Below are 24,331 nucleotides of genomic sequence, written 5' to 3' on the forward strand. Positions count from 1 at the left end.
AAGTTGGCCTGCTTTTTATCACCATGGGCCACCTATTCTAAATAATATCAGTAATAACATCCGCCCTCCAGTGAGGCAGACCTCTCCCACCCCACCCGCATCTTGACATCACTGGGCCTCAGGAAGTTTATATCACTGGGCTTGAGCTTCACACTCCGTAAATTGACAGGGCTAATCCATGTCTAAGGGATCTTCCAACTCTAAAATTCTAAAATTCAAGAGGCAGCCAGCTCTCTGAGTGTGAACTTGTTCAAATTCATTAATTCATTCATCCTCTCATTCCTTCACTGACCATTTATTGAGTTCCTTCTATGTACTGGTCACCATGCTAGGTGCTGGGACACAGGAGGAGTCAGATGTCGGCCCTGTCCTTAAAGAAACTCACGGAGGAGCCTCTCTGCAAGCTATACCTCCTAGCCAGCTCCCATGGTGTCTGCTCACCTCCTCTGAGGGGTTTTCTTTGATCCACCAGGTCCCTCAGTCCCCAGCTGTTATCTGAGCTACTTATGGGCAGAGTTTGTGGCTTATTCATCATCAGAACCCAGAGTCTAGGCCAGGCAAGGTGGCTCATGCCTGTAATCCCAACACTCTGGGAGGCCGAGGTGGGCAGATCACCTGAGGTCAGGAGTTCGAGACCAGCGGTGACCAACATGAAGAAACCCCATCTCTATTAAAAATACAAAATTAGCCAGGCATGGTGGCGCATGACTGTAATCCCACCTGCTAGGGAGGCTGAGGCAGGAGAATCACTTGAACCCCACAGGTGGAGGTTGTGGTGAGCCAAGATCGCGCCATTGCACTCCAGCCTGGGCAACAAGAGCGAAACTCTGTCTCAAAAAAAAAAAAAAGAAAAAACCCAGAGTCTAGATAGCCTCTGGCTCTATAGCTGTTTGTTGAATGAGTGAATGAATGAATAGCAGCTTAGAATGGAGATTAATACCTATCCAAGATACTTTATTCAATAAGTTGAGCCATGCAAAATTGTCAATACTTGACCATTTTAACTAATAAAACAGCAATTTAATATGGTTCAATTTGATACATACGAATTTACAGAGAAGGACATGGGCTGTGTGTTGGGTCTGAACTGGGAGACAGAGAGTATCTACGTTGGAATTCCACCATGGAGGACTGATTTCCCAAAGCTAAGAGCACCTTGCTATGAGTCAGTTGCATATATATGTCAGTCCCTCCACATAGGTTAGGGGCAACGTCAAACCCTGCCCTGGGGTCCTGCTTAGGATGCCCCTTCCTCCCACTTAGGTTACCTGATGGCTCATCTCTGACTGATCCCCAGTGTTTACTTTGGAGACTTGGGTGAAAGGTTTCCAGCCACAACCATTTCTTTTCCTGGATCTTTTGCCAAAATGTCCCCCTTGAAAGTCTCTTACCATTCTTGGAAATCTTGGTAGGGTTGGGTAGTTGCCACTGGTGTCTTGCTGCTGACCCCCTGAAAGCTGTAGGACAGGAGGAATATAGTTTAAAGATGGAGGGCCCACGGCCAGAGGTAACTTGTAGGCATTTGTAAACTCTCTTGAAGTGGCCCATAAAGACATGCGCTCTTCCTGTTCCTTCTGTTTCATCTCAACTTCATCTAATATCTGCTCGATATTCCTCAGCCTATCATCATTCTCATGCATTATTGTCTGCATAATCTTTAGATCCAGCACACACTTACTGATGAGATACTCCTCAGTCGTGGACATGTTGTTCAAATTGCTCTTGGCTTCTCTGGTTGACTCAGGAAGGCTGAGTGAACTGAGTGAACCGTTTTGCCAGTCCCAGTCATCAAAAGAGTACTCTGTCTCAGCTTTTGAAGAGCTCTCATCCTCACTGCCAAAACAACACGCCTCTCTCTCCATCTTATCCAGCTCTTCTTCCATGGATTTCAGTTCATCTACCTGGTTAGGTCCGTCTGCCTCCAAAGATGAAGCAGCTCCTGGAGGCTCTTCTATGTCATCTTCCAAAATCAAGCAGCCTGAGTAGATCTCGTTGATTTCGAAACTGCAGAGGCTTGGCTGACCTGTGCTGGGGCTGCTGGCCTCTTCTGCCATAAATGGAGCAGGGCAAGGAGCATCTTGATTCGCAGTCTCCCTGGCCATCAGACATGGATCTGGGGCCTGAGGATCTAGTGTCCCCTCAGTGAATAAAGAGTGAACCCTTGGTGAATGAGGTTGACTGCCTATTGAAAAAAACAGCAAAATGCAACTCATTAAAATGAACATATTTGGCAGCTAAGCAGCCTTGGCTTGTTCAAGAGGCAAAGACTGTCAAAAAAAAAAAAAAGTTTTTTATTTTCCCACCCCCTTCCCAGTTGTGGAAGACTACTGGATATACTCACAAAGGGTGAGGGAGTATGTGTCCCCTAGGGGAAAGCTCCTATTTTGACATGGAATGAGGCAGAAATTGTTGTCAGGGCAGGGGTCTAGCCATGGAGGAAATATTCTAAGCTTTATTGTGTGTCCAAACATGCATAACTGTCAGGACATGCAAATTATAGGCCCCTGAATCTTGTTTTGTTTTGTTTTATAGAGATGGGGTCTTGCTATGTTGCCCAGGTTGCTCTCAAACTCCTGGCTTTAAGTGATCCTCCCGTCTCACTCTCCCAAAGTGCTGGGATTACAGGTGTGAGCCACCGTGCCCAGCTCCCCTGAATCTTAAGGACCACATTCATAGCCTTCTTTTCACACAAAAGAGTTTGACTATTTCTCAGTTAAAGTTATGCTCTTGGTGAGCATCTGATAAAAGTAGCCTAGGGCCGGGCGTGGTGGTTCACGCCTGTAATCCCAACACTTTGGGAGGCCAGGGCGGGTGGATCACTTGAGGTCAGGAATTCGAGTAGTCTCGAACCAACATGGTGACCAACATGGTGACCACCATGGCCTGACCAACATGGTGAAACCCCATCTCTACTAAATACAAAAAATTAGCCAGGCATGGTGGTGCATGCCTGTAGTCTCAGCTACTTGGGAGGCTGAGGCAGGAGAATCGCTTGAACCTGGGAGACAGAGGTTGCAGTAAACCGAGATTGCGCCATTGCACTCCAGTCTGGGCAAAAAGAGTGAAACTGTCTCAAAAAAAAAAAAAAAAAAGTAGCCTAGATACCACCCAAGGAGCCACTACATTATGGGAGTAATGAAAAAACTAAAAAAATTATGCTAGGATTGACCACCCACCACCCCTGGTTTACAGGTGTACAGCTTACAGAGAATGGGACGAAGCTGTCAAAGTAATGAGGTTACAGGGCCACTCTGGAGGCCTCCAGCACTGCTGAAGGAGAGTCAGAGTGAATGGTCGTTTGGCTGGAATTGGAAGGCCTGGGTTCCAGTTCTATAACAAGTTCTCTGTGATCCTGAGCAGGTTACAACCTCTCTGAATCTTAGTTTTCTCATCTGTAATATGAAGGCATTAAGCCTGATGACTGCAAGGTCCTTTCCAGTTCTAAATTCTAAGGTTTTCAAATGTACTAAAATGTAGTAAAACTGGTTGGGCAAAGTGGCTTATACCTGTAATCCAAGTGCTTTGGGAGGCTAAAGTGGGAGGACTGCTTGAGGCCAGGAGTTCAAGACCAACCTGAGCAACATAATGAGACCTCATCTCTAAAAAAAAAAACTTTTTTAGGTCGGGTGTGGTGGCTCATGCCTGCAATCCCAGCACTTTGGGAGGACCAGGTGGGAGGATTGCTTGAGTTCAGGAGTTCAAGACCAGCCTGGGCAACATCGTGAGACCTTGTCTCTACTAAAAATTTAAAAAGTAAGGCTGGGCGCAGTGGCTCACACCTGTAATCCCAGGACTTTGGGAGGCCGAGGCGGGTGGATCATGAGGTCAGGAAATCGAGACCATCCTGGCCAACATGGTGAAACCCCGTCTCTACTAAAAATACAAAAAATTAGCTGGGCATGGTTGTGCGTGCCTGTAATCCCAGCTACTTGGGAGGCTGAGGCAGGAGAATTGCTTAAACCAGGGAGGCGGAGGTTGCAATGAGCCGAGATCGCGCCACTGCACTCCAGCCTGGCAACAGAGCGAGACTCCATCTCAACAACAACAAAAAAAAATTAAAAGAATTAGCTAGGTGTGGTAGTACACACCTGTAGTCTCAGCTACTTGGGAGGCCAAGGCAGGAGGATTACTTGAGCCTGGGAGATTGAGGCTGCAGTGAGCTATGATTGCACCACTGCACTCCAGCCTCAGAAACAGAGTAAAACCATGTCTCACAAAAAAAAAAAAAAAAGAAAAAAAAAACTTAAAAAAAAATTAGCAGGATATGGTGGCATGTACCTGTAGTCCTGTGTACTCGAGAGGCTTGAGCCCAGGAATTGGAGGCTGCAGTAAGGTATAATTGTGCCTCATACTCCAGTCTGGGCAACAGAGTAAGATCCTGTCTCTTAAAAAAAAATGGTAATTTTCTTCTTTAAACTATTCCAAATTCTCCATAATGAGTGTTTTTATTTGTGAAACAATTAGATAAATTCTTAAGAGTAATCATGCTAGAAATAAACTCAATTATTATGACTTAGTTCTAGATCCACGCTAGGTATATATATGGAGCCCCAAAAGTTTACCTTAATAATTTTAAGGATCTTGATTTTTTTCCTAAGGCATTCATCTTTTCCCAGTATAAGTTGTAACTACAGTGGCCAGGCACAGTGGCTCATGCTTGTAATCCTAGCACTTTGGGAGGCCAAGACAAGCAGATCACTTGAGGCCAGGAGTTCAAGACCAGCCTGGCCAATATGGCAAAACCCCGTCCCTACTAAAAATACAAAAATTAGGCCGGGCGCAGTGGCTCACATCTGTAATCCTAGCACTTTGGGAGGCCGAGGCAGGCAGATCACCTGAGGTCAGGAGTTCGAGACCAGCCTGGCCAACATGGAGAAACCCTGTCTCTACTAAAAATACAAAATTTAGCCGGGCGTGGTGGTGTGCACCTGTCATCCCAGCTACTCAGGAGGCTGAGGCAGGAGAATTGCTTGAACCCGGGAGGCGGAGGTTGCAATGAGCCGAGACCCCACCATTGCACTCCAGCCTGGGCAACAGAGCAAGATTCCGTCTCAAAAAAAAAAAAAAAAAAAAAATTAGCCCAGCATGGTGGCACATGCCTGTAATCCCAGCTACTCAGGAGGCTGAGGCATGAGAATCACTTGAACCCAGGAAGTGGAGGTTGCAGTGAGCTGAGATCATGCCACTGTACTCCAGTCTGGGCAATAGAGCTAGACTTTATCTCACAAAACAAACAAGTTACATCTACAGTTTAGAGGAGTCAATTAGTTGCAGCTCATGTGACTCTCAGAACACATTTGTGTCAAACTAACACAACCTGGGAATTAAGGCCATACCCATTTCCTTTAGCTCTATGATTTCCATGTCAGGGGTCTCTCTGGGGTGTTCTGAAGTCAGTCCTAGATAGACATTGACATCGGGATGGAGTCTGTATCTCTGCACTCTGGGGCTCTCGGTTGGTTGAGTTCTCTGGGCTCCAGTAAAATCCTGTAACACAGGAAATATTGTCAAGGACATAGTCTCAGTCATCCTGAATGTCACTGGTGCTTTAGAAACCATCTAAGTATCTGATAAACTCCCTCTTATTCCTGTTGGGTAGACTGACTTTAGTCCTAATTAACTAGTTTATTGTTATTGCCAATACCTTAAAAGCAATAATAATAGCTACCATTCACTGAATCTCCACTAAGTGCCTACAATGTGCCCCTACTATGCATATGTGTTGAACCTCCCTAGCTCCCCTCCTCAATTCCATGCTGCTTTCACCAAGTTAAGCAGTTAGGCTATTCTCAAGAACACAGAAATGGTGTAATAAAATGAGGATTTCCAAAATTTCTTACAACTTGGTCTCTAGCTTCATCTTGTCTCTAACTCCCTATTCTCCTGAGTTAGGTAAGCAGAAATAAACTCCCAACAACTTCAGGGCTTGCCTTTAAGTCATTCTTCAGAATATACCGGATATCTTGAAGGTTCATAGTTCGGTCTTTCTGCTTGACGTGGATGCCTGACTTAACAATATCATAGTAAGGTTTCGGAAGCCTGACATCAGCTTCTAAATAATTCCCCAAGACTACGGCTTTTTTAACAACTGAGCCATCTAAGCCATTCCAGGGTATGTCATCTGTAAGGAAAAAGTCATACAAAGGAGTAAATTAGGAAACCAGAGAGTGGAGTGGGGGGACAAGAAATCAGATGAAGCTGGGTAACCTTAGGCAAGTCACTTAACTTCTTTATTTTTTTTCTAATCCACTGTACTTTAGAAACAATTCATTTCCTTATATATTAATTTCTCTCTGTAGAAAAACTACCCAGAGGGGCCGGGCGTGGTGGCTTACACCTCTAATCCCAGCACTTTGGGAGGCCGAGGCAGGTGGATCACAAGGTCAAGAGATCAAGACCGTCCTGGCCAACATGGTGAAATCCCCTCTCTACTAAAAATACAAAAATTAGCCAGGTGTGGTGGCGCACACCTGCAATCCCAGCCACTCAGGAGGCTAAGGCAGGAGAATCGCTTGAACCCGGGAGGCAGAGGTTGTAGTGAGCTGAGATTGCGCCACTGCACTCCAGCCTAGCAACAAAAACAGAAAACAAAAAAACAAAAAAAACTACCTGGAAGGCCAATTCATAAGTGAGAAGCCACTTTACCCATTTACCAGGGAGATCACCGCCACAGAGATAGGAAACAATAGTGTCAGCAACATGTACACATGGGCTCCCCGCTGGCAGGGGAGCCCAATATTCATCTCATGTATATTGTCGTTTTGCCTCTGGGACTGCAAACACCATAAAAAAGCAGCCCTTGGCCGGGCGTGGTGGCTCACGCCTGTAATCCTAGCACTTTGGGAGGCCGAGGTGGGTGGATCACCTGAGGTCAGAGGTTGAAACCAGCCTGGCCAACACAGTGAAATCCCATCTCTACTAAAAATACAAAAACTAGCTGGGTGTGGTGGCGAGCACATGTAATCTCAGCTACTCTGGGAGGCCGAGGCAGGAGAATCGCTTGAACCCGGGAGGCAGAAGTTGCAGTGAGCCAAGATACCGCCACTGCACTTCAGCCTGGGCAACAGAGTGAGACTCTGTCAAAAAAAAAAAAAGCAGCCCTTAATGTGATTTTACTCTGTGTGTGTGTGTGTATGTGTGTATGTCTTTCTCTTGAAGGATTCCTTCCATCTTCAGATATGTGACTACTTTCTCCACATCAGAGCAGTGGATTTGGAAGTACATCCATTTCTTTCAAGTGACACTGTTTATACATCTAATGGACACAGGGTGTGTTTCATAGTTTACTTCTCAGAGGCTAGTCTTTCCCCCTAATTTACAAGTTCTCAAGGGATACCACACATAGATCATAAGTACTGATACCAATATTCAGGTTAAAAAGTTTGCTTCGGCCGGGCGTGGTGGCTCACACCTGTAATCCCAGCACTTCGGGAGGCCGAGGTGGGTGGATCACAAGGTCAAACGATCGAGACCAGCCTGGCCAATATGGTGAAACCCCGTCTCTACTAAAAATACAAAAATTAGTTGGGCGTGGTGGTGTGCACCTGTAGTCCCAGCTACTCGGGAGGCTGAGGCAGAAGAATCGCTTGGACCCGGGAGGCAGAGGTTGCAGTAAACCGAGATCGAGCCACTGCACTCCAGCCTGGGTGTCAGAGCAAGACTCTGTCTCAAAAAAATAAAAAATAAAAATAAATTTTTTTAGTTTGGATTAAATGCATCATCACTGACAAGCAGATGGATGGGCTTTGCTGAGTCTTTTTTTTTTTTTCTTTTGAGACAGAGTCTCACTCTGTCACCCAGGCTGGAGTGCAGTGGCGCTATCTCAGCTCACTGCAACCTCTGCCTCCCAGGTTCAAGTGATTCTCCTGCCTCAGCCTCCCAAGTAGCTGGGACTACAGGCACGTGCCACCACGCCCAGCTAATTTTTGTATTTTAGTAGAGACAGGGTTTCACCATTTTGGCCAGGCTCGTCTTGAACTCCTGACTTCAGGTGATCCACCCGCCTCAGCCTCCCAAAGTGCTGGGATTACAGGCGTGAGCCACTGCTCCCAGCCAAGAAGTCTCTTTTTAATAAGTCTTCTATTTTCATAAAAGTCAGTAACTCCTGTGGGGGGAGAAAAATGCAACCTAAGAATAGGGACTTTGGTCAACCATTAATGATCTTGATCTACCTGTTAAAATCTCCTGCATGATCATACAAAAGCTGTAGATGTCTGATTTCACTGTGGCTGTCTTCTGTAAGATCACTTCTGGTGCGGCCCAGTTGTATAGCTGCGTAGGAAGGGGCACTCGAGTCAGGTCCCTCTGTACACCTCTGTCCTCGCTACGGAAGGAAACTCACAAGTCAGGGCTCATGCCTTAAAGGGTCTTTTATTCATTTATTCATTCATTCATTCATTCATTCTTTCTTTCATTCATTCAGAGTCTTGCCCTGTCACCCAGGCTGGAAAGCAGCAGCGTGATCTCAGCTCACTGCAACCTCTGCCACCTCCCGGGTTCAAGCGATTCTCCTGCCTCAGCCTCCCAAGTAGCTAGGATTACAGGTGTGTGTCACCAGGCCCGGCTAATTTTTGTATTTTAGTAGACGAGGTTTCGCCATGTTGGTCAGGCTCGTGGGTCTTTTAATCAACATACTACATTTGTGAAAACTTTGCCTCTGAAGGCTGACAACCTCGTTGAGTTCCTGGAAACCTAGCTAGACAATGAGCTAGTCCACACTGCTTCAGAGCTGTTCCAATACCTGCAATTCCTTACTATTCCACCCGGGCCCTCTCCACCACTTCATCTGGCAACTCTACTGCTCACCCACTCCACTCAAGTCACAGGGGCCTTCTTTCAGTTCCTCCAACATACCTCATGTTCTTCAAGTCTTTGCACTGGCAGCTTCTGCCAGGCATGCCCTGCCCACAGATCCTAGAATGACTAGCTACTTTTTGTGACTATTTGTCTGAAAGTCACTTCCTCAAGGAGGCCCTCCCTGACTGCCTAATCTAAAGTAGTCCTGTTTTATTGGTTTCAGAGCACTTATTATCTGAATTTGTGTTCATTTAGTTTATCTGTCTCCCCTCCATTCTAGAGAGTCAGCTCCATGAGAGTAGGCAACTCATCTGCTTTTATATCACTGTACTTCTGGGCTTACACCAGGGCCTTGATGCTTGCTGTTGAATAAATGAACGTAAACTCTTTCAAGAGCCCTCTCAACCCCTCCATCTGCTTTATCAAAGCCATCTGGGACTTCCCCAACTCCTCATGATTATTTCTTTTCTGAACTCCTGCCCTTTTGGGAATGTGTCCTCTCAGTTTAGCACTCAAGGGTTCACTCATATGCTTAAATAACTCTTCCCAACCAGACTCCTTAAGAGCTAAGTCAGAGCATCCTAAATGTCTTCTGGCCCAGCAAGAGTCCTCAGGGTAAACTCAGCACTGACTTGTGCCCACAGCTGTCATGACAATCAAATGAGATCATGGATGTAGAAACACTCGGTGAGCCATAAAGCGCTCTTTCATGTAAAGAATTAGTATGAATATTATGGGAGGCATTCAGTCAAGACTTAATGACTGGCAGTTGATAATTAAGAATTAAGTTTTTAAAAAGCAAGTGACAGCAAGTTTTTTGTTGGTCTGGAAAAAGGATAGATTTTAGACGATGAGATGGGCTTCTCAGACTTTGAGCAAACTTCCCTAAATAAAGTTTCTTCCAGCAAATCTTTGGATAGAGGGCAGTGAGTTCATGAAGTCATGAAGGTGAAAAAGCTAGTATTGACTTTAGTTATATTGCTGAAAAGTCACCTATGGCCTAGTATAGTGTGAACAGTGTGGATATGCATACAAATTTAATACATAATTATATATTGAACCCGGGAGGCAGAGGTTGCAGTGCGCCAAGACTGAGCCACTGCACTCCAGCCTGGGTAACAGAGCGAGACTCCATCTTAAAAAAAAAAAAAGGGCCAGGAGCAGTGGCTCATGCCTGTAATCCCAGCACTTTAGGAGGCCGAGACGGGTGGATCACTTGAGGTCAGGAATTCAAGACCAGCCTGGCCAACATGGTGAAACCCCATCTCTACTAAAAACACAAAAATTAGCTGGGCATGGTGGCACGTGCCTGTAATCCCAGCTACTCAGGAGGCTGAGGCAGAATTGCTTGAATCTGGGAGGCAGAGGTTGCTGTGAGCCGAGATCGCACCACTGCATTCCAGACTGGGCTACAGAGCAAGACTCTGTCTCAAAAAAAAAAAAAAAAAAAAAAAAAAAAAAAAAAAAGGAAGGAGCTGAAGGGTAGGAGAAACTGCTGTTATCACTTTTATACCAAGAGATGGAATGCTATCCTTGACAATGACATTCAACAAACTGATATGCCCTAGTAGAGTGTTACCAAAAATAAATGTGGGATTGAAGGCTATTTTGGGTTGGTGAATAATCAACTCATGTTACCAGCTTTCAAAGAAGGGTATGTTGTTACACCTGCAACGGCTTGCTGACTAACATTTCTGACACTTCTACCTGAAGTTCCATCCTGAGGTCATTCCTAGACATTCACAGACCCTTGGTTACCTCCTACCCCCTCACTTGGCCAGTTGTTGACCCCAGCAACTCCATGCATTTCACTTTATTCCCTCCCATTTTGGCTTCATGGTCACCACTAGGCCCTGTCTCATGGTCTCATGGCTGGTGTTCCTGTCAACCTCCAATCCATCCTGCCCCTGTATCCTGGAGACATCCTCTACTATCTGGTTTAGCCCCATCTGTGTCTCTAACCAATCAATTGGGTAACTTCACACCATTGCTTCACCCCTGGGTGCCTCAGTTTCCTCAACTATATAAGGACAGCATTGGGCTGGGCCATCTCCAAAGCTCCATTTCGGGCTAGGATTCACATTTCTATTGGTGAGCAAAAGGAGAAGAAACTGCGGTACCTTTCTCTCAATAGCAGATGGCGATCCATCACTGACAAAAGTGCACACCCTTTAGCTTCCACTGCTCCTGAACACATAGCCAGAGAGGTCAACCCTGCTCTGAACCATTTTAAGTTTTTCCTTCAACTAGATCATCCAATCATTTAAGAAACATTTACCGGCCAGCCGTAGTGGCTCATGCCTGTAATCCCAGTACTTTGGGAGGCCGAGGCAGGAGGACTGCCTGAGCCCAGGAGATGGAGATTGTAGTGAGCCACTGTACTATGGCCTGGGCAAAAGAGAGAGATCCTGTGTCCCCCACCCACAGAAAAGAAGGCTGGGTGTGGTGGCTCACACTTGTAATCCAAGCACTTTGGGAGGCCAGGTCGGGCAGATCGCATGAGTCCAGGAGTTCAAGTCCAGCCTGGGCAACATGGCTTGACCTTATCTCTATAAAAAATACAAAAATTGGCTGGGCGCAGTGGCTCACGCCTGTATTCCCAGCACTTTGGGAGGCTGAGGCGGGTGGATCACAAGGTCAGGAGTTCAAGACCATCCTGGCCAACATGGTGAAACCCCATCTCTACTAAAAATACAAAAAATTAGCCGGGTATGGTGGCGGGTGCCTGTAGTCCTGGCTACTTGGGAGGCTGAGGCAGGAGAATGGCGAGAACCCAGGAGGCGGAGCTTGTAGTGAGCCGAGATCGTGCCACTGCACTCCAGCCTGGGCAACAGAGCGAGACTCTATCTCAAAAAAAAAAAAAAAAAAAATTAGCTGGATGTGGTGGCATGTGCCTGTAGTCCCAGCTACTCAGGAAGCTGAGGTAGGAAGATCGCTTGACGCTGGGAGGTTGCAGTGAGCCGAGATCGTGCCACTGCACTCCAGCCTGGGCGATAGAGCAAGATCTTGTCTCAAAAAAATAAAAAATATTTACTGAGCACTTACCATAAGTGGCAGGCCCAGAGCTGGTGATGAACTCCCCATCTGGTGGCGCAGACACACTTGTATAAAAATGACTGTGGTACATTTGCGTGACGCATGTGAGAAGAGGAATATGCAAAGCGCCTCAGGGTATGAGAGCATCAGTATAGACTTCACAGAGAGTGTTGGGAGACTGTGTCTGAAGTGACTTTAAAAGGCTAAATTGGCGTGTGCCAGGTATTCCAGATGCAGAGAGCAGTGTAGTAAAAGTGCCTTCAAATGGTCAGGAGGGAGCAGGGCAGTTAGGAGATTGACACTACAAGTGGAGCCTCACTTGGGGAGGCTTCTGCTCCCTGAAAAGGGGTCTGGACTTAATCTTGCAGGCAATAAGGAGACCCTGAAAGCTTTTAACTCAGATTAAAAATGGACCAGATGTGAAACTGAGCAGTTCAACTAGTGACAGTTATCTGGCCTCTGCCTGTTCCCATCTAGAAAAGTGCCATGGCTCCAGTCATACCCTAACGGCTCCCCTGCTTTTTTTCTTGAGACGGAGTCTCGCTCTGTCGCCCAGGCTGGAGTGCAGTGGCGTGATCTTGGCTCACTGCAAGCTCCACCTCCCAGGTTCACGCCATTCTCCTGCCTCAGCCTCCCGAGTAGCCGGGACTACAGGCGCCTGCCACCAGGCCCGGCTAATTTTTTGTATTTTTAGTAGAGACAGGGTTTCACCGTGTTAGCCAGGATGGTCTCGATTTCCTGACCTCATGATCCACCCGTCTCGGCCTCCCAAAGTGCTGGGATTACAGGCATGCGCCACCACGCCTGGCTAATTTTGTATTTTTAGTAGAGATGGGGTTTCTCCATGTTGGTCAGGCTGGTCTCGAACTCCCAACCTCAGGTGATCCACATGCCTCAGCTTCCTAAAGTGCTGGAATTATAGGCATGAGCCACCATGCCCGGCCTAGAGGAAGGATCTTAACCTACAAATCATCCATGACCCTATACTGTTCAAAAATGCCTATCCTAAGAACACAGCATCCCAGTGTTCTTAAGATAAAATTCAGACTCCTCACCAGGGCCCACAAGGCCAAGCACAACGTGACCTCTGCCTCCTCTCCATGCAGAGGGACAAAAGGCACTCCAGGTCTGGGGAAGTGAGAGCCTTTTTATTTCATTTGTTCAAAAAACATATGCTGAGTGCACATACACAAAGGCCTGTTCTGGGCATTTGAGATATAGCAGTAAATAAAACAGAAATCCCTGCCTCATGTAGCTTTTCATCTTTGAGAGAAGTTACAGAGTATGTGACAAACAAAGATCTGGTGAGAGACCAGAAACAAAGCATCAGTGATGGGTAGGTGGCAGACAAGGGTAAGAGGAAGTAGGTGGGTCTAGGCAAGGGGTCTGCCCAGTGGCTGAGGCCTCACAGAAGAGCAGAACCAATACTGGCCCAAAGGCTCAGAGCTGTGGATGGCAGTAAGGAAGCACAGGGGAGAGCCTCTGCCTCTCAAAGCTTGGGGGCTCTCAGGAAGACTTTGACTCTTGCCAACAGGAAACAAAGCCCACTTACCAACTCCTGAATTTTGACTGCCTCTCTCACTGTGCTGAGCCCCTTGAGGGCAGAGAATGCCCTCCATATCTATCCAGGCCAGTACCTGGCCCAGATGTAGGAGGTGTGACAGACCATTAGGCTCATCAGCACCCATCACCTTCTCTCCTTCCAGGATGCACAGGTAAGGCACAGCTCAGCTTCCCTCCAGTAGAAGGTAACTGGGCTCTGGCCACTGCAATGTGGGAGGCAGTAACACACCCATTTCAGACTGGCCCCAAACCCCACTGTGTCCCCTCCATGTTCTTTCTTGCTTGCTGACTGGCAGTGCAAAGAATGCAGTGGGGGATCAAGGCCTGAAAGGTGGTGAAGCTACAGATTGGAGTGACAGGGAACACTGTCCCTGCCTCCAACACAGACTGGATTGCAATGTGAGTGAGAAATACACCTTGTTGTGTTAAAAGCTGCTCAAAGGGCCAGGCGCAGCGGATCACACCTGTAATCCTAGCACTTTGGGAGGCCAAAGTGGGCGGATCACCTGAGGTCAGGAGTTTGAGACCAGCTGGCCAACATGGTGAAACTGCATCTCTACTAAAAACACAAAAATTAGCCAGGCATGGTGGTGAGCACCTGTAATCCCAGCTACTCAGGAGACTGAGGCAAGAGAATCGCTTGAACCCAGGAGGCGGAGGTTGCAGTGAGCCGAGATTGTGCCACTGCATTCCAGCCTGGGCAAGAGGGCAAGACTCCGTCAAAAAAAAAAAAAAGCCGCTGAAAATTTTGGAGTGGATAATTATAGCATTTATGCACATTGGCTAATACGAGCTCTTACTTGTTAAATGTTTATTAAAATGTCTCCAAATTCCTCTAGCCTTGGCAGACAGGGTAAGGCATTTGGGACAGGTTCAGCAACTGATGAACAGGTTCATCTCACCAATGAGGAGTCCCACCCAGATCAGATTCTGTCTCTATAGGAAGGGTCCCCAAGGGAGATCAACTTCAGGAGAAAGTCCCACTCCATGTTATGCCCACCTTTCCAACATGTACTCCAGGTTGGTCAGCCTCGCTTCACCTGGGGAGATGATATGGACAGCATAGGAGCTGAGGGAGCGGTGGATAAACCCCTGGAAATGCAGGTATCTCAGGGCATCAGATATCTGGAGCAGTAGGTGCACAATCACCTCCATGTGCAGCACTGGGAACTGGGACCGCTGCAAGCAAGAAATAAAATGCCAAGAAAAAAAAAAGGACTCGGGCCCTGACACTGTAGAGCATTTTGTGATTTCCAGTCTTTCCATATGATCCTCATGGTTACCAAGGATCCCCATTTTACAGATGGAGAACCTAAAGCTCAGTGAGGCTAAGTGAATGGCCTGACGTCCCAATGACTCAGGCACCCTGGATCCAAACCTGGATTCCTTTCCCTCAGCTGAGCTGCTTCATACCACAAAAAATGAAAAGAAAGTTCTCAAAGTCTGGTATGTGCATCCAGGATTGGCCTAGGGAAAACTGACAGGGGAGGTCCCCCCATACCACCAGTAAACCTGCCCTGTCGCCTCCCTGTCCAAGCCCAAGCTGCTGGGGAGAACCTGGAAGCTCAAAGGACCCTGCAGAATGCAAATAACCAATTCAGTCCTACCCCAGTCAGATGAGACAGAAAGTGCCTCCTAAGGGGACAGAAATTCACTCACATCAATGCACCTGGCTGACTAAAGTCTTAATGGGTCTCTCCCCCAGAGAAATGGTCTTTAAGGTAATACCCTCACTCAAGGGGGAAAAATAGAAAAAAACAGAATAGGAGGTCCTCAGGCAGAAGGAATGGCAAGCCATTTGGGGGAAGAGCCCTTCTTGGGGTCTCCTTACTTCTATCCAGAGTATTTAGAACAAAGTCATGGAGGAAAAAAACCTAAATACTCCAAGAGCTCTCTAAACCTACATCTCAGGCCAAAGCACCCTTTCCAAGGACTCTATACAAGCCAGGAAAGATGTCTCCCAACCCCAAGGAAATTTGAGAGGTGAGAGGGGAGTGATACAGGCCTCTATAGAAAAAACTGGGAGAGAGCACAAATGAAAATGTAGGAAAATAAAGCCAGTGGCTGCTGGATTATAGTTAGTCAAAGGTGTCTGTGTTTTCTGGGTCCATTGTGCTCTTAGATGTCTGATCAAGAAGCAGGACTAGGCTGGCTGCAGTGGCTCGTACCTATAATCCCAACAGTTTGGGAAGCTAAGGCAGGAGGATCACTTGAAGCCAGGAGTTCAAGACCAGCCTGGGTAACATGGTGGGACCATGATTCTATTAAAATTTTAAAAATTAGCTGGCTGGGGGCTGGGTGCAGTGACTCAAGCCTGAAATCCCAGCACTTTAGGAGGCTGAGACAGGTGAATCGCCTGAGGTCAGGAGTTCGAGATGATCCTGGCCAACATGGTGAAACCCCGTCTCTACTAAAAATACAAAAATTAGCTGGGTGTGGTGGGGGGTGCCTGTAATCCCAGCTACTTGTGAGGCTGAGGCATGAGAATCGTTTGAACCAGGGAGGCAGAAGTTGCAGTGAGCAGAGATCGTGCCACTGTACTCCAGCCTGGGTGACAGAAGGAGACTCTGTCTCAAAAAAAAAAAAAAAAAAATTAGCTGGGCATGGTGGCATGCACCTGTAGTCTCAGCTACATTGGAGGCTGATGCAGGAGGATCATTTGAGCCCAGGAGTTGGAGGTTACAGTGAGCTATGATCTCACTACTGTACTCCAGCCTGGGCAATAGAGCAAGACCCTGTCTCAAAAAAAGCAGGACAGGCCGGGTGCAGTGGCTCACACCTGCAATCCCAGCACTCTGGGAGGCCAAGGTGGGTGGATCATCTGAGGTCAGGAGTTTGAGAACAGCCTGGCCAACATGGTGAAACCTCGTCTTTACTAAAAATACAAAAATTAGCCAGGCATAGTGGCAGGCGCCTGTAGTTCCAGCTACTCGGGAGGCTGAGGCAGGAGAATCACTTGAATCCAGGAGGTTGAGGTTGCAGTGAGCCAAGATCGCGCCACTGCACTCCAGCCTAGGCAACAGAGGGACTCTGTCTCAAAAAAAAAAAGCAGAACTGACAATAATAAAACCGTACTAATTCTGACCATGTGCTTATCAGCCTTAAATAGCATGTTATACAGCCCCTATAAAGCAAAAGAATAAAGATATTTATCTTCCATGCATGCAGAAATGGGATCACCACAGCTGGGGCAAGAGGGTGAGGAGGGAAGAAACTGGGAGGTCAGCAATGGAAAATCCACAGAAACAGCAGTTTACTCGTTCATGAAGAACACTGAACAATGTGCCGATAGTGATGCGCTCGTACACAAGGCGGGTTTTCTCTAGGTCCTGGGAGAGACACACAGCCATCAACTGTAGCAAGTAGGGGTGCCGCAGCTTGCTGCAAAAGAAAAGAAGCTTCAGATAAGGCAGGTGAGAGGAGGATATGATGAAAAAATGAGCGTAGGCCTTTTGAACACATTCTAAACAAATACCATTTGTATACGATGTTTTCTTTTCTTTTCTTTTTTTTTGACACAGAGTCTCACTGTATTGCCCAGTCTGGAGTGCAGTGGGGTGATCTCTCGGCTGGCTCACTGCAACCTCCGCCTCCTGGGTTGAAGCGATTCTACTGCCTCAGGCTTCCAAGTAGCTGGGATTACGGATGCCCACCACCACTTGCAGCTAATTTTTGTATTTCTAGTAGAGATGGGGTTTCACCATGTTGGCCAGGCTGGTCTTGAATTCCTGACCTCAGGTGATCCACCCGCCTTGGCCTCCCAAAGTGCTGGGATTACAGGCGTGAGCCATTGGGCGTGGCCTTTTGTATACAATGTTTTCTAAGAAAACAGGATGAGGTGTTGGTGAGGGTTTCTGTTGGAATCTGTGGCCCTAACTGATGAGACCTTGAGAGCTTAGAGCCATCAATGACAACAATGACAATGTGGCCAAGAGCTCCTGTATTCTTTGCATACATCGTCTCGGATCCTAACAACCACCTGCAAGAAATGTATCATTATACTCATTTTATAGATGAGGAGACCAACATCAAGGAAATGTCAGGGCCTGGTGCAGTGGCTCACGTCTGTAATCCCAGCACTTTGGGAGGCCAAGGTGGGCAGATCACTTGAAATCAGGAGTTTGAGGCCAGCCTGGCCAAGATGATGAAACCCTGTCTCTACTGAAAATACAAAAGTTACCCAGGTGTAGTGGCGCACGCCAGTAGTCCCAGCTACTCAGGAGGCTGAGGCCTGGGAATCGCTTGAGCCCAGGAGGTGGACGTTGCAGTGAGCCTAGATGGTGCCACTGCACTCCAGCCTGGGCAACAGAGCGAGACTCAATCCTACCCTCCCCACAAAAAAAAGAGGAAGAAATATGTCAGGAATTCACCTAAGGTTGCATGCCCAACTCAGTCTCATGTCAAAGTCTATGTTGCCCAGGCTCCTTCTTTCAGCTTCCTTTGGTCCCTTCAAGCCGACTTCCACAAAAAGAAGAATGTGGCCTCTCTACATGCCTCCTGCAGAAGTTGAGGAGCCTTCTTAGGAGAGAGCTCGATGAGCCTGGGTCCACTGAATGAATGAATCAAGAACCTGTCCTAGCAAGAGCAGAAGGACCTAACTCTGGGTCCGCTGAATGAATCAAGATCCTGTCCTAGCAAGAGCAGAAGGACCTAACTCTGGGTCCGCTGAATGAATCAAGATCCTGTCCTAGCAAGAGCAGAAGGATTTAACTCTGGAGCCATAGGAACCCTAAGGTCTGGAGATCCATGAGCCTGTCCTCAATGGCACAGACATGTCCTCAGACATCTGGATCTTAAGCAAGCCATGCTCTATGAAAACAGGATAGCCACATGCCGTCCTGATGGGCACAGGGCCCAAAGTGGGTGGACTCAGGGACTGTAGCATGAGAATCAGAAGGGCCTGCATGGAGGCTGCAGCATTCAGAGACATGGGTTACAGGGCGGCTGACAGCTGACAGAGCCCCTCACCACCACTGTCCCCACTGCTCAGGCTACTCGTTAACTTCTCTTCCTCTTTCCTGGCAGCCCTTCGAAGTCAAGTCAATCAATTTCAACAGTCAGGAAATGCTGAGACTGAGAGCAGCTGGAGCTCCCTATCCCAGGCACAGAGCTGAATAGCCCAGAACCTGAGTCTGTAGAGAGACCTGGACCTATAAGGGGCCTTGGGCTTCCTTCTCACCTGCTGTGTTCCTGCTCGGCAATTAACAAGTCGGCCAGCCGCAGCTTGCTGCAGTGTGGGTGGGTGGGGAGATTCAGCTCTTTCACTGTGACCCTGCTCCCATTCCACACTAGGCTACAAGGACAGGAAAGAGTTTCAGCAGAAAGGAGTGAGCAGCCACTTACTCCTTCAATGAATAAGCTTTCCTAAGCAAGGACCAGAGAAATGGTCTCCACACAGAACCTGCAATGCCCACTGGGCACTACTGGGTCCTCTCTCCCACTACCCACCCTCAGGTACTAAAGCACCCTGGAGAACTTAGGTATAGGTGGTGGGAAGTCACTGAATGCAAGGGAGAGAGTGACTTGATCAGGTTTGTATTCAAAAACACAATGTTACCGGCAATGTGGGGAATGGGTAGGGGAGGGGTGGTCCAGAGAATGGGAAGCCAGTTAGGAGACCACCCCAGGTGAAGGATGGTGAAGACTTGGGCAAAGGCAGCAGCAATAAAACAGCTTCTATAGGGGCCTCATTACCCTTGACCTGTATCAGAGGCAAGATAGTCACTACCAAGCTGCCTCTAATTCTTCAGAGAGCAGAGACATTAAAGTATTGTAATGAGTAATCTTTCAGAGCAGTGGTTCTCCCCCAGAAACCTATGGCGATGTCTGTAAGACAGTTTGGTTGTCACAGCTGTGGGGGCTGTAAGGGACTGCAACTGGCACTAGTGGGTAGAGACCAGGGACTTCTAAACATTCTACAATGCACAGGACTACTCCCAACAACAAAGGATCATCTGGCCAAAAATGGTAATAGTGTCCTGGCTGAGAAACCCTGATTTAGACAGATGTTCTTAGGTGTTCCCTGTGTTTGAGTAGAAACTCCCCACACATAAGGAAGTCACATGCAGCCCACTCTTCCCCTGAAACTGAATCAGACCTCAAACTGGCCAGCCCCCGCTTACTTGGTCATGACCATGTAGGGGCCGCTGAAGAAAGAGAAGGTGGGCTCATCATCAGCTTGAATCACTTCCTTTTCTCCAATGACCGGAAGAGATCCTAGATAGGCCATCTGTGTCGCCCCAGTAAGATAAAACTGAAACCAAGGCATAGCCTCTAATTATGGGGAGAAGGGAGGAAAAGCAGAATACATCCAGAATCTTATCAGCCAGCTAAAAGAATGAGAGCTGCTATTTATCAACTTTCTGAATACCCCTATGCACTGGGCCTTTTTTTTTTTTTGAGACAGGGTATCACTGTCACTCAGGCTGGAGCATATGACATGATCTTGGCTCACTGCAGCCTGGACCTCCCAGGCTCAAGCGATCCTCCCACTCCACCCTCCCAAGTAGCTGGGATTACAAGCATGCACCACCACACCTGGCTAATTTTTTTTTTTTTTAATAGAGACGGGCTTTTGCCATGTTGGCTGGTGTCAAAGTCCTGGGCTCAAGTGATCCACCCACCTTGGTCTCCCAAAGTGCTAAGATTATAGGCGTGAGCCACCAGGCCTCACCACAACTCTTTATATTATCTTTAATCTTTCTAAAAACCTTTCAAGGTTTTATTATTTCCCTTTTGTTCTTTTCTCTGAAGAAACTGAGGCTCATGGAAAGAAGTCAGATGCCTCAACTGCCATTGCTGGGACTGAGAGCCCATTGTGGCCCCCACAGCACCCAGGATTGTGTGCGGCCAAATCTGATATTCCTCCTCTCCCTCCACACCAGGCTGCCTCAACACAACAAACAGAATGGGGAGTAGGGCTGGGCGAGTTGGCTCACGCCTGTAATCCCAGCACTATGAGAGGTCAAGGCGGGTGGACCGATTGAGTCCAGAAGATGGAGACCAGCCTGGGCAACATGGCGAAATCCCATCTCTACTAAAAATACAAGTAACCAGGCATGGTGGCACACACCTGTGATCCCAGCTACTTGGAAGGCTGAGGATCAGAATTGCTTGAACCCAGTAGGCAGAGGTTGCAGCAGTGAGCCAAGATCGCGCCACTGCACTCCAGCCTGGGCAACAGAGCCAGACTCTATCTCAAAAAAATAATAATTAAAAATTAAAAACTAAAAATTAATTAATGAAAAGATCATTTTCTAAACTCAAGTGTAGCCCAGGGTCATCCAAGGGAATTATCTGGGGTTTTCACAAATTTGTTAGTAAGACAGGAACACTAAGAGATACCTTTCCCTCAATAGGGGCAAAAAAGAAAAGAACAACACTTTGGTGAGGATAAGGAGGCAGGAGTTGGACAAAGGTGGGAGATGGGGCCCGATGATTCTCCAGTTAGTCCTGCAAACACTGGCTGTCAGTGGCAACCTCTTACCTTCCCAAAACCAAAGCTGTAGATATTTTGAGCAGAAATGACTCCAGCTTTAAGCAGTCGGTTAGGAGAGCCATTAGGGTTTCTAGAAATATTTAAAAGAGGAAAATAACTCAGAATTAACCACTCATATCCAGAATAATAATGCTGAACCAAGTTTTCAGAAGGTGTAGTTGATTTTGTCTTTACTGCTAGACTTTCTGTTACAAAACTAGAGATGATGTAATAGCCAGCCTCTGAGAGGGCCTCTATGATTCTCACTTACCGGTATGCATAACCTTGTGTAGCCCCTCACAGGTCACATGGGGCTGACCTGTTAACTCATTTTTGACTGTTAACAGTGCAAAACAGTGATAGTCTCTCACTTTGAGGCTAAATCTACCAAGGCGTCGGCCCTGATCTCTCTTGGATCATTTGCTCTGCCAGCTGCCATGATATGAGGACATTCAAGCAGCCCTGGGGGAGGCTCAATGCCCAGCACCAATTTGCCAGCCACGTAAGCGAGCCATCTTGGAACTGAATTGTCCATCTTCAGTCAAGCCTTCAGATGAATACAGCCCTAACTAACATCTTAACTGCAACTTCATTAGAAACTCTGAGCCAGAACAACCTAGTTAAACCATTCCCTGATTCCTGACCCACAGAAATTGTGTGAGATAAAAATTTTATTGTTTGAGGCTGCTAAGTTTGGGGGGGGTGATTCATTATGCAGCAATAGATAACAAATACAGATGGTCAGAGTTGGAAATAACCATAAGCACATCTTGTCCAGTTTTTTCATTATATAGGCAAAAAAATGAAGCCCAGGAAAAGGAAACTTGCTGGCCTGAGGTCATAAAATGCAGCAGTAACCAGACACTGATGTTGCTCATTCCAGCCACTGTTCTTCCCACATTCCACACTCAAACTACCACTTGTGCATCAGGGTCCCCCTTCACTGAAGGTGTCTTGGAAGAAGGGGTGATGCCTCGTATTTCTTTGGCTCCCAGAACCTGGCATGGTGCCATGCAGTAGGTGCTCAGTTAATGCTTGCCAGTTGAGTACTTTCAGCTCAGACTGAAGGAAAAAAGATCCTACCGCCACCAGAGGCACTTTGCTTTTCTTGGCAAATGGCAAAGGAGCTGGGAGACGGTGCATACTCAGGGCTAGCCCTACCTCAGGTCTGTGAGGCCCCACATGCCACTATTAGAGAACAGATGTAAGTGCTTTACTTCTTTTCTATTTCCTCAGCAACTCATCAGTGCCAAGCTGTCCCGTCTCTGCTTTAAGCTGCTATGCTATTGAGGAGAAGAGTCTGAAGTTTAGACTGAGATAAACTGAGCATCCCAATTTACACCTGGTATCTTAGCACCATTATTGATAGTTTCCCTTTCACTCTCAAAACAGCCAACAGATAATCAGCTATATGGTCACTCTCACTTGAGTAAACAGACCATAAGAAAAAGGCCACTTTTCAACACCAAATCATCAGTCTCTTCTTAAAATAAGGCTTATGTGCTTAGGCCTCAAAAGATCTAGGAGACAGTGGACCGTTTCTTGCCCAGGGGAACAGACCTTGTGCTGACAGTGAGGGTGTCAGCCTCCAGCAGCAGTGGAACTGGGGGTTACCAGTGACGAGGCCTCCTGCCTTCCACTCTGGGGCCTCTGGGCAGTACATGGCTCTTTGGAGGGGAGAGTTCTTTCTAAGCAAAAGAGCCGAGTGTTCTCAAACAGTGACCTGGACAACTGCAGTTCAGACCAACATTTCCTGCTCTCTTACCTAAATTTCTCAGCACACATCTATATAACTAAACTCGGCTGGGTTAAGGGGAGAAAAAAACTAACTCTAGTCATCTACAGCCATCTGTCCTCAACTCAGTGCTTTTCTTCTTTCCCCAGTCCAAGCTCTGTGCAAACACACGTGTGAGGAATCTTATCTGACATGGCACCACTCACAAATCTTAGAGGCTAACTCTAATTTCAAGAATTTGTGTGGTTTTTTACATTAAGAGGAGGGGGGGCGGGCACGGTGGCTCACGCCTGTAATCCCAGCATTTCAGGAGGCAGAGGCAGGCGGATCACCTGAGGTCAGGAATTCCAGACTAGCCTGGCCACGGTGAAACCCCACCTCTACTAAAAATATAAAATTTGCCAGGTGTGCTAATTTTATAGTAATCCCAGCTACTAAGGAGGCTGAGGCAGGGGAATTGCTTGAACCCAGGAGACAGAGGTTGTGGTGAGCCGAGATTGCACGGACTCCTGCCTGGGCGACAGAGAAGACTCAGTCTCAAAAAAAAAAAAAAGGTGGGGGAAGAGGAGTGTATTTCCATGTAAGCATTCCATTAACCCCGTAAGAATGTTTCCTCTAATTCTAAACTAAATGCTGTATCTAGATGAGTAACTAAGATTGTAAAAGCTCATCCACACTTACACTTGGGTTTTCCTTTCAGGCTCACTCATGAGCCTCCTCTCCTTGTACAGAGCCCTACCATGCACCAAGCAGCTAAGGGTTAGTAGCAATGAATAGGATAGACACAGCCCCTGAGCTCTTGGAATTCACAATTTAATTGGAAAGCTGGAGAAGAACATATACAAATAAAATAACTGCAAACTATGACAATTCTCTAAACTCTGAAGGAGGGGTCTCCATACAAGCGCCAGGGGCAGAGGCAGGAGATGAAGGGGGAGGGCTTGGATGAGGCAGGCTCTCCAAGGCCGGATAAGGGATTTCTAAACCTATCCTAATAGCCATGGGGAAGGTCCTTAAGGAGTTTTAGCAGAGTGGTACAACCTGATTTCCATTATTTTAGTTTTATTTGATTACTTTATTTTTTGAGACAGGATCTCGCTCTGTCACCCAGTTTGGAGTGCAGTTGCATGATCTTGGCTTGCTGCAACCTCCACCTCCCAGATTCAAGTGATCCTCTCACCTCAGCCTCCAGAGTAGCTGGAACTATGAGGAGCACACCAACACACTCGGCTAATATTTTTTTTTTTGAGACAGTGTGTTGCTCTGTCACCCAGGCTGGAGTGCAGTGGTGCGATCTCGGCTCACTGCAACCTCCGCCTCCTGGGTTCAAGTGATTCGCCTGCCTCAGCCTCCTGCGTAGCTGGGATTACAGGTGCATGCCACCACACCCGGCTAATTTTTGTATTTTTAGTAGAGATGGGGGTTTCACCCTGTTGGCCAGGCTGGTCTCGAACTCCTGACCTCAGGTGATCCACCCACCTCAACCTCCAAAAGTGATTACAGGTGTGAGCCACTGTACCCAGCCACCTGATTTCCATTTTTAAAAGGTCACTCTGGATGCTGAGCAAAGAGCCAAAACTGGCCAGAGTGGCAGGCAGCACAGCCGTTAGGAGTTAACGGAATCATGAACTCATCTCGCCTGAGAAGCCAGCAGCATCCAATCATCAGAGGAAAGCCAGGACTCAAAGTGCATGAATGACAGGACAAGGAAGCCTGCAAAAGTG

At 47.3% G+C, this 24,331-nt stretch overlaps 1 protein-coding gene across 6 annotated transcripts in view; it reads right to left on the bottom strand.

The window, feature by feature from the left end:
- TEX14 (testis expressed 14, intercellular bridge forming factor) overlaps positions 1–24,331 on the bottom strand; it is a 141,833-nt gene that overhangs the window by 41,175 nt on the left and 76,327 nt on the right. For 5 of the 6 annotated variants that reach the window (XM_016932656.2, XM_009432926.4, XM_063799038.1 and 2 more), the window contains 9 exons: positions 20,882–20,963; positions 19,518–19,648; positions 18,575–18,688; positions 16,653–16,776; positions 14,396–14,574; positions 8,172–8,323; positions 5,931–6,121; positions 5,337–5,487; positions 1,392–2,182 (listed from right to left, as the gene is read on the bottom strand). In XM_016932656.2, coding sequence (XP_016788145.2) covers positions 1,392–2,182; positions 5,337–5,487; positions 5,931–6,121; positions 8,172–8,323; positions 14,396–14,574; positions 16,653–16,776; positions 18,575–18,688; positions 19,518–19,648; positions 20,882–20,963 — 1,915 coding nt within the window. Of the gene's footprint in view, positions 1–1,268; positions 2,183–5,336; positions 5,488–5,930; positions 6,122–8,171; positions 8,324–14,395; positions 14,575–16,652; positions 16,777–18,574; positions 18,689–19,517; positions 19,649–20,881; positions 20,964–24,331 lie in introns of all 6 variants that reach the window. The other variant, XM_063799037.1, reaches the window with a different exon arrangement.

This window comes from Pan troglodytes, chromosome 19 (assembly GCF_028858775.2).
Source record: "Pan troglodytes isolate AG18354 chromosome 19, NHGRI_mPanTro3-v2.0_pri, whole genome shotgun sequence".
Classification (NCBI taxonomy): Eukaryota; Metazoa; Chordata; class Mammalia; order Primates; family Hominidae; genus Pan; species Pan troglodytes.